General features: G+C 44.1%; 1 protein-coding gene across 3 annotated transcripts in view; it reads left to right on the forward strand.

Annotated features, from left to right (window-relative positions):
- Nucleotides 1-13,554, forward strand: part of FRAS1 (Fraser extracellular matrix complex subunit 1) — a 404,600-nt gene extending 391,046 nt beyond the window's left edge. For all 3 annotated transcript variants that reach the window (XM_036104730.2, XM_078068823.1, XM_078068824.1), the window contains 4 exons: nt 3,843-4,009; nt 6,901-7,106; nt 8,261-8,407; nt 9,728-13,554. In XM_036104730.2, coding sequence (XP_035960623.2) covers nt 3,843-4,009; nt 6,901-7,106; nt 8,261-8,407; nt 9,728-10,321 — 1,114 coding nt within the window. In that variant the 3' untranslated portion in view covers nt 10,322-13,554. The remainder of the gene's footprint in view (nt 1-3,842; nt 4,010-6,900; nt 7,107-8,260; nt 8,408-9,727) is intronic.
- Nucleotides 13,555-15,087: the final 1,533 nt, after the last annotated feature.

Genomic DNA, 15,087 nt, shown 5'->3' on the forward strand with positions numbered 1-15,087 from the left:
AATAACTACTGAGGATATTAATGATCACATATGGAGTGCAGACGCTGTGGGAGACTCTGTACTAAGCTCTTAACACTTCTCACTATAGTGTTCCCCCACAAAATTGGCACCATTATTTCCATTTTATAACCAGTGAAAGTCGGAGTCAAAGAAAAAAAAAGAACTAGAACATTCCCAGTACCAGTACCCTGAGTACCCCTCCGGTTTCACTGTCTTTCCCACCTCTCCACCTGTGTAACCACTAGACTGATATTTGTACTTATCATCCCTTGTTTTGGTTTATGGTTTACCTCATATTTACTTCTGCATGGTTTTGCATGTTTTTGAGCGATATAAAGATGTCATACTGCACAAATTCGCTCTGCAACTTTTCTTTCTTGCTCACTGAATCACTTCTTGATTCATAAGTGTATCAACATTTGTGTTGATTCATGTAGCTGTGCTTTGTGCCTCACTGCCTTAAGGTGTTCATTGTGGGAGTATTCCACAATTTATTTGACCATTCTGCGTGGCATATAATTCCACATTCTGTTATGAAGAATACTATATGTGTCTCTGAGCGTACATATGTAAGAAGAGTTTCTCCAGGGTAGGTGCCAGACCTCTCTTTTTTTCTTTTTTTTTTTTTTTTAAGTCTTTTGCCATTCGAAAATGGCAAAAAGGAGCAAAAAGACACCAACACATCTCTACCCCTGGTGCTGTGTGGGTCTGGGAGGCCACAGAGGGAAGACTGTTGTTGAGTCAGTTTACTGAGGCTTTGGAGTTGGAAGTCTTTGCCTTACATCAGGGAGATCGTTACTTGTGGGGTCCCTGTTATACCCAGGGTGACTTTCCGTAGGGCCTAACCCTGCTTTTGATCGTCTATATGGCTCCCTAGGGATGCGATAGAACTGCAACACAAAAAATAGTCAAGACTGACTCAGGGAATTCAGACTTAATTCAAAAGAATTGTGTCTCCTATAATGCCTGTTTTTGTGAGGTCTGTCAGACCTTCCAACCTTATAAATCATCATCGTCATCTCTAGTCCATTGTTTGGTCTATTTAATCAGTAAATATTCATTGAGTATCTTAGGTGTCAGATACTACATGGAATCTGGTAATACCAGGATCAACAAGAAAAACCTGTTTTGCTGAGTCCGCTAAATGAGCTCTTGGTGCAACTAATGGTTATATCAGAGTTGTCGAAGCAGGGTCAGCCCTAGCTTGTGTGGGTTGCTCCTATGCTCCAAGTTCTTCCTATACCCCAATCCTCTCAAATCTACCCACTGGAGCACTTTCAGTTAAAAGTAAGGAATGGTCAGAAGGACTCTGTTGCAAGTATAAAGCATTGAAATTATCACTCATGCATTATTCTTTAACAAATGTATGTGTCAGAAGCTTGGCCAGCAATGAAGATATAATAGTGAGCAAGTAGATATGGGCTGTGATTCTATGGAACCTGTAATGGGTGAAGCAGACTTTGACTCGATTTACATTTAAAGTCACTTTATTTAAATAAAATATCAAATCATGGTAAGTACTGTGAATGAAAAGTGCACAGTGTAATGAGAACAAATGATAAGGGGCGCCTGGGTGGCTCAGTCGGTTAAGCATCTGATTCTTGATTTCAGCTCAGGTCATGATCTCAGGGTTGTGAGATCAAGCCCCATGTCTGCTTAAGACTCTCTCTACCCCTCTGCCCCTTCCCTTACTCTTTCTCCTTCTCTCTCTCAAATTAATTAATTAATTAAATTTAGAGAGAGAGAGAACAAATGATAAGGGATTTGACCTAGGCTGGAAGGGAAGAGAAAGAGGGTGAACTGCCTAGACACTGTGGTGTTTGAGTTGAGATCTGGAGGATAAGTAAGAGTTAACTAGGCAAAGAAAGGCAGACAGAGGAGTGTTCCTGCAGAATGCCCAGCAAGGTCAAAGTCAGGAAACTTCAAATTCATTATCACTAATCTCAAGTCAACCCTCAGAGATTCCCAGCACAAAATAAAAACAGTTCCCTAACCACTGGCTTCACTCTCTCACTCTTCTCAACTATTTTATTCCTTCCCACTCAAATTGCTGTATCTCCCCCGTCCTCACCCTCAGCTGATTATCTTGTGTCCTATTTCATGGAGGAAACAGAAGAAATCAGAAGAGAACCCACCCAAGCTCCTACCATCATATCTACCCACTCCCTGCATTTGCACGTACCATATGAAGGAACAGTCCTAGCTCCTATTCCAAGCCAGCCGCCCCACGTGTGCACTGAAACCCAAATCCTCTCATCCAGCTTTATAAAGAGCATCTTATAAGCCATTCTCCTCTCTCTGTGAATCACTTCAATCAGCATTAAAAACATGTAACTTCTCCCATCTTTAAAAAAAAAAGTCCTTTCTTGACTCCATTTTTCCCTCCACACCCATTTTCCCCTTCCTTGTACTTCAAGTTGTCCCTCAAGAGTTGCCTAGACTCGCAATTTCCAGTTTAGCATCTTCCATTATCTCTTGAGCCCACTTCAGTGAGGCTTCTGCTCTCATCCCTTCACCCAGCTTGATCTTGTCAAGGTCACCAATGACTGTGTCTTACTAGAATCAGGGGTTGAGTCTCATCTTTATTTTTGCGATGGCTTTACAACAGTTAACAGTTCAGTCTCCTCCTTGAAACATTTTGTTCACTCAGCTGCAGTGTCATGCTCTGTCGGCTTTTCTTCTGCCCACTGGCTTTCCCTCACTGTTTGCTCTGCTGGTTCCTCCTCTTTTCCATTGCCTTTGGAGCACCCTAAGTGCCGTGCCAGCACTGTCTCTTCTGTCTCTGTTTTCATGTGGTGGTCTCACTCATCATTCATTCCCAAGGTTTTAAATACAAAAGAACACCTTCAGCCCAGGGCTTACCTCTCACATCCAGACTTGTGCATCAGATTGACTGCTCTGCTTCTCCACCTGGCTCTCTTATAGGCCTCCCAAGTTGAACATGCCTGTTGCTGAATCCCTCCTCTTCCTCCACCAAATCTAGTCCCCCCCAACAGTTTTCCCATCTCAGGTAAGGGTAGCTCCAACCTCCTAGTTTTCCTCTCACTGAGGCCTTCTGTGACCCCCATATTTAAAATTTCCAGCTGAACCTCTTCCTAGCATTCCCTTTCTCTGCCTCGTATTTCTCTTCATCACCTGCTTCCTTCTCATGTACTATACATTTTTGAACTTATTTATTAACCGATTCCCTATTGGAACATATTGTCCCTGAGGGCATATGTTTTTCTGCTTTGTTCACAGATGAATTCCCATTACTAGAACAATGTCTATCACATAATAAAAGCTCAGTGAATATTTGTTGAATAGTGAGTCCCAAGGCAGTAGAAATATGGAATAGAGAACATGTCAAGAGACCTAAAGAAGGCCAGTCTGGCTGGAGAAGCCCTTATGTGCCAGAGGCTGGGAAGAAAAGAGCAGATTCAAAAGACCAAGAAGGAAGGCCAGGGAGGTTGAAGTAAGGAGTGAGGCAAGAGAGTATTGTTTGGCAATGTCTTGAAGAGTGGGACGTTATATTTGGATCAGGTTGAAAGAGTCAAAGTTTCAGAGCAGGCAGATCTGGGAAGGAGAAGTCTAGGCAGGGTACTATGGCGATGAGCCCTTCAGCAATCAAAGAGCAACCTTGGGGACCTTCAGAATGGAAGGGCTAGGAAAAGCAAAAAGTACAAAAGACTTCTACAGATGAATTAGATTATTTCTCCTACCCACATCTCTTTATTCAGTGATTATTTAGCACCTGCCACAAAGCACAGTTCACAATCCTGAGAAGGGCGGGCAGGGAAGACAGCCCGAAGTTTGCAAAGTGGACCCTGCTCTCAAGGAGCTCTCGTTTCTCCTGCATTTAGATTCCTGATCCCCATTGCATTCCAGCAGACCAACCGCCCTGTACCAGTTGTGTATTCGCTCAACACCGAATTTCAGCTCTGCAATAATGAGAAGGTGTTCCTAATGGATCCCAATACATCTGATATGTCACTGGCAGAAATGGATTACAAAGGGGCCTTCTCAAAAGGTAAGTTGTTTCCTTCACCTGCAGAAAGAGACTGTGGCTGGACTTGAGATGCTTTAGGACAGGTCTTTGGACTAGCATCTCTGCTCATTGGCTTTCGGGCAACTCTCCAGTGAAGATTCCCCTGGGTTTGGTTCTAGGATAGCCAAGATTTAGTCCAAGGAACAGACCCATATCCTTCCTTCATGTCGTATCAAAATAAGATCACATATTTGGTACTGTAATGATTGGCAGTGTGGTACTCTGGAAAAACTCTGGTCTGAGTGGTAAGAAGACTAGGGTTTCCAACCAGATTCTAACATGCTGTGTGACTTTGGCTAAGTTGCTTTATCTCTCAGTTACTCAGAGAGAGATTGCAACATGACCCTCACTACCTACCAGCCTCAAGGTTGCCAAATGTCTGTGTACTCTCCATCATGCTTTCTCTGCTAGAAATGGTTCCTCTGCCCCCTCCTCACCCCAAACATGGTTTCCTTGACGTTTCAAAAAGATAGCCCTTTCTTCTCCTTCAGGTCTCTACTTAATTGTCAACCGCCTCAAAGAGGCTTTCCTTGACCACACCAGACAATTGAATATAGGCCTCCATATTTTTCACTTTCACAGAACATTATTCATTTTTTATAGTACTTCTCACAATTTTAATATTGTATAATATATATTACATATTTCTTTACTTGTTGCCTATTTCTACCGTTAGACAATGAGTTCCACAAGAGTAGAGATTGTGATCAGGTATCAAATTTGCACACCAGACCACCATGCCTAGGTGCTTAATAAATATTGATTGATTGAATAAACGAATTAGTCAATTATCTGCCTTTGTTCTCTCAATGGCCCCTTCTGCCTTTTTCTTACTTTAACCTTCTCCTCATATCTGAGCTTTTTCTCTCATCCTAAAAACACACTCAAGTCCTGCCCATAACAGAAAAAAACAAAGCATCCCTCAGCCCTAACTCTCCTTCAAACTTCAGTCTGTTTTCTCCTTTTCTTTTCTCTGAGAAACTTCTTCAAAGAGTGAGCGGTGAGCACACACTGTCTCTATGGCCCTTCACCTCCGTCCATCTGTCACAGTCTGGGTTTGTCCCACCACGCACAACTTAGAACTCTCTTTTGTCAATGACACCAAATTTGTGGATTTGGACACTTATTTCCTGTTGGGTTTCCTTTGCCCCAGCCTCACCTGACACAGTCTTGCTTCTCTGGCCACTCCTCACTCTCCTGCCCTGGGTCTTCATCCTCTGATATATCCATGTTATTATCCCCAGGTTCTATGCATGACTCCTTCTGGTCTTACTCCACTGCAGCCTCTGGTCATCCCTGTGGCTTGGCCCATCCCTTTGCTCTGAACTCCCTATTCTCCTACTCCTCCACAGCCATTCCTTAAGAGTTGACTTTACCCTGATCTCTCCGAACTTCATTTCTACATTTCCACATGTGGGTCTGGAACTACCAAGCTGCTTCAAATGGATGTCTTTCAGACACCTAGAAGTATCTAGAACAGGACTTATCTCCCTCCTACCACATCCACTGCCGCATTGACTGCATCATCATACTCCAGGTGCCCCAGGCAAAAACCTCAGGATCGTCCTCCTCTTCTCCTGTACCTCCCATCTATCATTAAGATCAGTAGAATCTGACTCCCAGACATTTCTTGAGTTCATCCCGTGCTTCACAGCTGTATTTTAGATACCTGTCTCTCAATAGTATTAGCATAGCCTCCGACCCGATCTCTGCAACTCTAGTCTTTTAGTCTTTCCTCCATGCTCCATGTTTCTGAAGCCCCGGTGTGTTGATATTACACCCCTGCTTAAAACCTTCCAGTGTTCCCCATTTCTTACACACCGAAGTCCAGGCTCCCCAGCACCCTTAACCTATCTTCCCAGGAGTCTCTCCTGCCAGAGCCTCTAAACTTCCTCCTCTCTAGTCACACTGACCTACTCAGTGCCACATAGCAAATGCTCTGCATGACAGATTTGTGCTCAATTTCTCATCCTCCCATGTCACAGATAGGAAACCTTTAACGTTATTTAAAATGAGGATAATAATTGAACCTATCTCTTGGGCTCTTGGGAAGAATAAATAAGATAGTATAAGGAAAGAAGGTAGACGTAGACATAAAGAAAGTGCCATGACAGACACTAAGGAGACAGTAGCAACACCAGGACTCACCTTCCAGCATACAGTATTTTGTGCGTGGACTTTCTTTTGCCTAAATGCTCTCCCCAGTCTCCTACCTCAAATGCCTACTCATGTTTTAGGGTATTGCTCAAACATTATCTCCTCTTTAAACCTTTCCATACCTCTCCCCAGGCAGATCTCTGTGCTCAGCTATACGCTCATGTAATGTTATGTACCTTCCTCTATTGTGGTACCTAATGGTATCATGTTGTGATAAGGGTGGGTTTAAGAGCCCAAGTCCCTTGACTTTGAATCCCACCACCACTACCTCCTAGCTTTGTGACTTTCAACAAGTCACTTAACCACTCAGTGCCTCAACTTCTCATCTATAAAATCATGAGCACTACGTGAATTCTTACATGGGAAGAACTTAGTACAGTACCTACCAAATAGTATGAGTTCGATAAATGTTAGCAATGTTATTTTTAGCAATTGGTTAGGTTTTATTTCTGTCCTCTCAGCTGCATCTCACTCACCTTTGTGTCCCCTGTGCACAACAGCATGCTTGGCATACCTTAAATGCTTAATTAATGTTTATGGAATAAAAGAAACTGTAAATGGATGAATGAGTATTTTAAGGGCACATGGAATCATAGAGCTCTTCATAGAGAGGTACTTTTGACTCAAAGGGAGTGTGTTAAATCCTTTCTACCCTTGATATTTCTTTCTCTTTAATCTTAAAGTCTGACCTAATTAATGCCTCTCAATCTTTCCAGGTCAAATCCTTTATGGCCGAGTACTTTGGAATCCAGAACAAAACCTTAATTCTGCTTACAAACTCCAGCTGGAGAAGGTCTATCTTTGTACCGGCAAGGATGGCTATGTGCCTTTCTTTGATCCCACGGGGACAATCTACAATGAAGGGCCGCAGTATGGATGCATTCAGCCAAACAAACACCTGAAACACAGATTTCTGCTGCTGGTATGCTAACTGTTAGTGTTAAACAACTGACACCCAAGTTGATTTACTTAGCTATGAATTCCGCCTCAAGCAGATGGAACCCCACTCTTGACGGTATTCTCTCTATCTGTATTGCTCTTGTTGTTTCTCTCTAATCAGCTAAATGCTAGCACATATTACCAAATGTGATGGTTACAGTGGGTAACAAGACAACTATTATTAACGTCCCGGGAAAAGGAAAGTTGAGGCCAGTGTTTCCCCGAGTATGAACCAGTGTTTCTCAGAGTATGGACCCTGCATATCCCCGATTCTCTTTCAGGGAGTCCACAAGGTCAAGACCATTCTCATAATAATATAATGATGCTTGCTTTTTTTTTTTTCCCACACTAATTCCCTCATGAGTGTAGAAGGTATAAAAGGTTTATTGATATGGTTTCAAATTCCACATTGTAATTAATCTTTCAAAAATACCACTTACCGAATTTGATTCAGTATCAAAGAGAATATCCACAATTATCTGAAAAAGGTATGAAATCATTTCTCCCTTTTTCAACTACACATCTGTGTGAGGCCAGATTTTCTTCATATACTTCAGCCAAACTAACATATTGCAACTGAGGCAATATAAAAGTTATGAGAATCTAGTTCTTTGCAGAGATTTACAAAAATGTAAAACAATGCCAGCTCTCTTTGAGGAGCTGGGGGTGAATATAGGTATTTTCTCTAAAAAAATGTTACATATGTTAACATGCAGTGGGTTTTTCATTGCCACTTTAAAATGAATTATAAAATGAGTATTTTCTAATTTCTCAGTGTTAATTTAAATAGAGTAAATATTGATAGTTATAAATCATGTAAACATAAGACTTTTGGGGTCCTTGATTTTTAAGTGTGTAAGGGGTCCTGAGACCAAATGGCCTGAGAATTATTTGTCTAGGCTACCCCACTCTTTGAGCTTTGAGATCACAGAATCCACCAAGTGTCCTTCCTTGAAGAGAGCAGTGGGTGCCCAGAGGCAGTGGTTGACTTAAGGAAAGGGCTTTTACAGCACGTACTCTCCTGACCCAACCCAAGGCAGGAGTGGAGAGTACCTTTCTCCTCCCAGTGACTGCTACCTGCCGGGTCAGTGGTTCTATCTTTCTAAACCTTTCGTTTCTTTTTTTCTGAAATTCTAGGACCGCAGTCAGCCGGAAGTAACTGATAAGTACTTCCATGATGTGCCCTTTGAGGCCCACTTTGCTTCCGAGTTGCCTGATTTCCATGTGGTCAGTAGCATGCCAGGTGTGGATGGATTTACCCTGAAAGTAGACGCACTCTATAAGGTGAGTGTGGTGAAAAGAGTAGAAGCATAGGACCAAGGCCACATTAAAAGTTACAAAAAGGAAGATGACATTATCTGTGGGCTATTAGTCTCTTTTTATAGCATTCTTGCTGGCGGGTCTTTTTTATTAGTGTTAAGCTTATCATTCACCCCCATTTTTTTTTAAGATTTTATTTATTTATTTGAGAGAGAGAGAGAGCGCGCGCGTGCGCGCACATGAGCAGGGGGAGGGGCAGAGAGAATTTCAATCAGACTCCCTGCTGAGCACGGAGCCAGGTGCAGGGCTGAATCTCACAACCCTAAGATCCTGACCTGAGCAGAAACCAAGAGTCAGATGCTTAACTGACTGCACCTCCCAGGCGCCCCCATTCACCCCAGATTTTCACCACCCATCCCAATAGACCACAGCAATAATAAAATTCTTTAATTTGCTTATAGTCACTTGTCATAGTGTGAGTCAGGGGTGCATATGGTACTCTGGATTTTCCTGAACTCTTTTATATTGCCTGCCTTTTTAGCTCTATGCTACACCAGCTGATGTTCACTGGCATGTGGAAAACACTTAACAAAGTCATAAATACAGTACAGCAATTTAGAACAACAAGAATTACTAGTATTTGATGAGCAAAAATACTCTAAGTCCAGTAGTAAACATGAACTTCCACAATCAAATTCCACTTTTTCCTGTCTTCAAGTAGTAATCCATGACCTTGGATTTCAGAACTGTCGCCATTGCTCAGAAGTTAGTTCAAAACCATGGAGGATTTCAGTGGGGGCACAGGAAATGGCAATAAAATACTTGATGACTTAACCGCTCAGGGGATGATCCAGGAAGTGTTCAGATTTAGGAAATTTTTGTCATGTATCTGCATATTATGCACAGAGTAGGTGTTTAGTGGATATTTGTTGAATGACTGTAGCTGAAGTTCATCAATAATAGTAAGTTAGCATAACAAACAATTGAAGGTCACTGGGAATAAACATGATTATTAATACTTCACTGCTATCAATAAAGACTGACAATCCTAAGTATTTACTTAGCTAAAGAAAAGATGAAAGATAAATTCGTAGGGCTCTTCCATACACAGGTAGGAAAACAGAAAAAAATGTGAGTAGCTGGCCCAAGATGACCCTAATTTGGAAATAAAATAGAACCTATAATATTTGGTTCAATTCTCGACTCGTAGACACCAACCACTGCTAATGCTTTCAGTGAGACCATTTATCAAGGCTCGCGGTCATTCCATTTCCCTCATGAAGAAGTGGTCTGTGGGCCACAGTGACATGCGTGCTTTGTCTCTCTGTCTCTCTCCTCCCGCAGGTGGAAGCAGGACACCAGTGGTACCTGCAGGTGATCTACATCATTGGTCCTGACACCATCTCAGGGCCCCGGGTCCAGCGCTCTCTCACGGCGCCTCTGAGGCGCCACCGAAGGGACCTGGTGGACCCCAGTGGCCGTCTGACCCTTGACGATTCGCTCATCTATGACAATGAAGGGGACCAAGTCAAGAATGGCACCAACATGAAGTCCCTGAATCTCGACATGCAAGAGCCCGTGGTGGCTGCTTCTCTCTCCCAGACTGGGGCGTCTATCGGCAGTGCCCTCGCTGCTGTCATGCTCCTGCTTCTGGGGCTTTTGGTGGCTTGTTTCCTCGCCAGGAAATGCCAGAAGCAGAGGAAGAAACCGCCCACAGAGGACATTCTGGAGGAATACCCTCTGAACACCAAGGTGGATGTGTCCAAGAGGAGCCCGGACAGGGTGGAGAAGAACTTGAACAGACACTACTGCACCGTGCGGAACGTCAACGTCCTGAGTGACGCCGAGGGGGCTTATGCCTTCAAAGGGGCTAAGGTGAAAAAACTGAATCTGGAAGTCAGAGTTCACAACAACTTACAGGATGGAACGGAAGTTTAACGGAGGAGACCTGTGTGTATTTTTTTCTAAAATCATTTTTATAAAGACGGGGGTCAAATACTGGTATTTTTATAATCTTGCAGTTTAAAAAGGGAAAACTATAGCTTTGAGTGGTGGAAGGCACACATCACACACATCAACTCACAACTGAGCTACCTCATTAAACAAAGAACCACTGAGACCCCAGAGTTGCGGAGCAGAGGTCTTTCGGGAGATCTCTTGAATAGTGTCAGCAGGTACACACTGCGCCTTCTCTAAGGCTGGTCTTAGAAAGCACGTATTCCAGTATTGGCCAGGGCTTAGACTTTCCAGCTAGATCATGGGGCTCAGCAGACTGGGGAAGGTGCACTGGCAGGTCTCTGGGGTGGGGGGCGGGGGGTGCTGGGGGGACATTGGTTTCCTCCCCCACCTCCAGCTTTCTTCTACTTGGGCTTTCCCTGGGCCTCCGGGCAGCAGAACTTGGATTGCCGATGCTCCGATTCCATTCAAAATCCTGCTAATCAGCACAGCCTATATATTTGCTCATTGTATCTGCTTGACAGCCTGCCCGCCATGGCCTCTAACTGTCCTTTGCATTTCCAGAGCCTTTCCACCTGGGGGTTTCAAAGTGCTCTAGATGAGAGCCCTGTCCCACAACTTGCGGGAGAAATCGCACAGCTCCCTGCCAGAAGTCTGGCACAGCAGACCCCCACCAACAGAAGGGCAGACAGAGGAGGGGCCTGACCCTATTAGTGATGCACGGCCCCCTAGGCCCAGGGGGATGTCCTTGTGCCCCATTGGTTTACACTGCACCAAGGACATGTCAGGACATCCTCCCTGACAGAGAATGCTGCAAAACAAGATCAGTGCACCTGGCCTTTTTATTCCACATGGCCATGCATGCTTACAAAACCCACCACACTTTCCTGCCACCCCAGGCTTTGCCCAGTCCAATAGCAGACAAGCCTGCGTACTTGCTAGCTGCGAGTTTTGTATTTTGCTGGGGTTTCAGAAAAGTAAGTGATTCATTTGAATAAAGCCAATTAGGAGAAAGCCCCGCTCAGAGTGAAATCTGAGTTAAGAGATACCAACTAGTACTCACAACAGATAAAGTACCAACGCTCACAGCAGAAGAAGGCGCCGATCCCAGGACAGGTTTTCAGGGATTTCTCTTTTGTGGGGGGTTCTTTTCTGGTAGCTCACGCATTTATTTTTACCACATCAGCACGTGACAAGGCCATAAACACATGGCTTTAAAATGATTCGGTGTTCGAATAGCAGCTTTGGGATTTTGTACGAAGTGTGCACACAGCTTGCTTTTGTGTTTCTTTTTCGTCTTTTGCCTGACTGGCAAAAACACAAGCATGCGTGTCATGTTGTTTTGAAATGCAGGCACAATTTCATAACCAAGGAGTGAGAGACGTGTTCTCCTCCTGATGCATGGCACAGCACAGCCGCTGAGCAAACAGCAGAACAGCATACTGTGTCATATTAGTCGTAGAATGACCCAGGCTCTGGGAGAACATCCCACACTGCAAACACCTTGGTTCTGGAAAGCTAGGAAGAGTGAGCCATGAACGGTTTTCGGCATCTCTACCAGACGCCAAGCTCTTGAGAAGAGGACCTTGTGAGCCGTGCCTTTGGTTCCTCGGCAGTGCCTTGCATAGGACGAGCACTCCAGAAATATTTGTTAGGTAAACAAGTGAATGGAGGCATGGGTGGATGGTAGAGGAATCAATTCAGGAAGGGGAGGTGAGAGACTTTGGTGGCGAGATTGCATGGGCAGATAGGAAAACACAAAAACAAAACTGCCTCTTCTGCTTGGATTATAAGTAACCTCATTGGAACGAAGAAGCACCACGTGACATAGGCATGAATCTAGCAGTGGTCTTAGGACGACTGAACAGAAAAATCAGAAGAACGTATTAGCAGAAGTTGAAACTGTGAATCAGCCTCCAGAGCAGGACATTTAGAGGAAAGCCTGACTTAGCATTCTGGGGTGAGTGAAGTTTTCAGGAGAGGCTGGAATGGGGTGAGCCCAGAACCCAAAACTCCTGACTGGGCACGTGCTCCTTGAGACCAGCTTGGGCGGTGTGGGGCAGAACTTCTGTGTCGGCCTCGGGAGCATCCAGAATTGGTGTCTCGTGGCTGGAGAGCTCATCAGCCTGGTGTGGAATCTCCTCCAGAACAACCTGGAAGGTTAATGCTAATTCTGCAAGGACAGGAAGCCTATCATTTGCAGAGCAACTTTTGATTTGGCCTGTTCTTTATCCCTGTTCCCACTTGCCAGAACGCTTCTACACTAAAGCGGCACTGTTGCCTTTGCTCAGATATTCTTCGTGCACATCCCGTCCACTCCTGCCGAGGAGGACACGTGCATGGGGAGAGTGAAGACATGCGCAGAGTGAAGCTAACACAGGAAGAGATGGAGACCGAGACCTCCGAGTGCTCTCAGCAGCTTCCATGTACGTGGTCTTGAGCGACAAGGACAACATCCCGGGAGGACCATGAGACCGTGAGCTCTCTGTGTGAGAGGAAAGCCTGGGACTATTCCCACCTCCCTCCCTTCCTGCTCTTCCCCCCGACTACGGATACTTTTTTGAATGCTCGTACTTCTTCAGTGGATGCACACTTATTAAATAGGAAGTGTTAAGAGATGTGAAGCTGAGATTTACTCCTTTGATACAGTTTCTCATTTTGTTTATGTTTTCTATTTCATAGCAGGAATCCGATAATTTGGTGACCGCTGCAGGATTATATTTCAGTCAAAGCCCTCCTTTCAATTTCTCTAACTTGCTCACTAATGCCTTGTGTGTGTTTTACTAATCTTCTATACCGTGTCATTAGGTCAGGAGGAACAAGAAGCCCTCCGGGGTTGCTGTTTGCTCTCCCCCACTTGCTGTGAAGGTTGAAAGCGAGGAGTCTGCGACTTTTTTCTGCCTCGCTGTCCTATTATGATCCCCGGGCCTCCTGGAGGCCGCCTGCAGACTCCGCGCCTGGGTGTGGAAGTCGTGTTGGAATGTGTTTGCACAGTCTTAGGACATTTAGTTTCAGTGTCCTGTAGGTGTTCATTGTTCTTGGATAGGACACACATGCTCAGACTGAGTGAAACATTTGTGGTGCTGTCAACCTGATTTCTTGACTCAAATAATCTTTGTATTTCTCATACCAATTTGTGTGTAATGAATTTCTGATTTCTCCAATAGCATATGCCACTATATAAATTTGTATTAATAAATGACAGTCTGGTTGCATTTTTTTTTTTTTTTTTTTGCCATGTTCTTTTTAGGTTACTGCTCTCATTAACATAAGACATCACCTTTGATTTGGCAAAATCATTCTGAAATCTGAGGCAAAGTTCTTTGGAGAAAACCTGCCTGAAAGGGTTGAATCTAAGACACACATGGACCGAGCTATGAGCCAGATGAAGAAGAAATTACACAGCCCCAGATCATCTTAGCTCATCTTCTGCAATCAGTTGAAACCCCAGTACGAAGAGGAATAATTCAAATCTCCATGCGTGATACAATAAGATGATTATTTATGCTGTATTTATTACCATCAAACCCTCTTAGGATCCTTGATATAGTGTGAAAATGGCTAGGTTCTTTTATGCACTCACAAAAATTTATGAAGTGTCCCTGACTCACCCTGGAGAGACGACCAAGGCTCTAGTAAGTTGATGGGCGTGTGAAGGGGCGATGGCACAGTCAGAAAGCGACTGAGCCCCACAGTCTCAGCGTTCTGCGAGCCTGGCCATTGGTGCCTGTCCCCCCTGGGGAGCTGCTTTGTATACTTAAAAAAAAAAAATACTGCCAGTGACATTGATCAGCTGAGTTCTGTTGGCACCTTTTCATGGCACATTTGCAAACTCAGCAAGACTTGAGAAAGCATGTTTTCATAAAATCTGGGGGAAAGGAGGCCACAACCCTGCTTGGGATTTCCGTAGATACTACTGGGACTTGGTGTAAACTTCACTTCCTTGAGGTTTCCTGTGATTGTCCCTTGCCCAACAGCGGAGCTCTAAGCCCCGGAACACATCTCTCTCTGGCTCCTAGAGAAGCTGTATCAGGAACCAATCTCTGAATCGTTAGGATTGCCTATGAAAAAGTTTCCTGAGACCTGAAATTTCGTAGGCATGAAATTTAGAAAACTTGGGGATGAGTGGCAGAAAATGAGTTCTCACTGAGATTTTGCAACACCTCCCCGATGAAAGTTTTGAAGAAACATTGTGGGAACAGGAGAGGAGACGATACTGAGAATATCTCACAGGTTCAGCGCCATATAATTGTTGATTTTGTTGGTTAAAAATAGTCCAGTATCAGTTGTTTTGTATGTCTCAGCCTAATATTAAAATGCCATGATCGCATAATAGATTCTGGCCCCAAATGAGCCTGGGAGAACTCTAACTAGGAGTCCTTTAGAATGGTGTCCTGAGAGTAGCTAGTAGCCCAGGACGCTCCAAGTAATACATCAGGCACATTGGGCAATCAAGAGCAATGACTCCTTTATGTTTTCTGCCTCATGCGGTCCTCATGACAGCCCTAGGAGAGAGTCATAGGTCATTGTCCTGGCTGATTTTCTTTGCAAGTTCCAGATGAAAACCAGGATTTCAGGTCTTGGCCAGAAGGCCTTCATGGGCACAAAGTGGTGTTTAAAAATGGTCCAAAGCTCCTATAACTTGGATTTAATGCTTGTCATGAAAACTGTGGTCACTTGATTTATACAATAAAACAGACCCACCCTGCAACTTTCTCTAAAACAAACAAAGAGAAAAGCTAGCAGTT

This window comes from Halichoerus grypus, chromosome 3 (assembly GCF_964656455.1).
Source record: "Halichoerus grypus chromosome 3, mHalGry1.hap1.1, whole genome shotgun sequence".
In the NCBI taxonomy this organism is placed as follows: Eukaryota; Metazoa; Chordata; class Mammalia; order Carnivora; family Phocidae; genus Halichoerus; species Halichoerus grypus.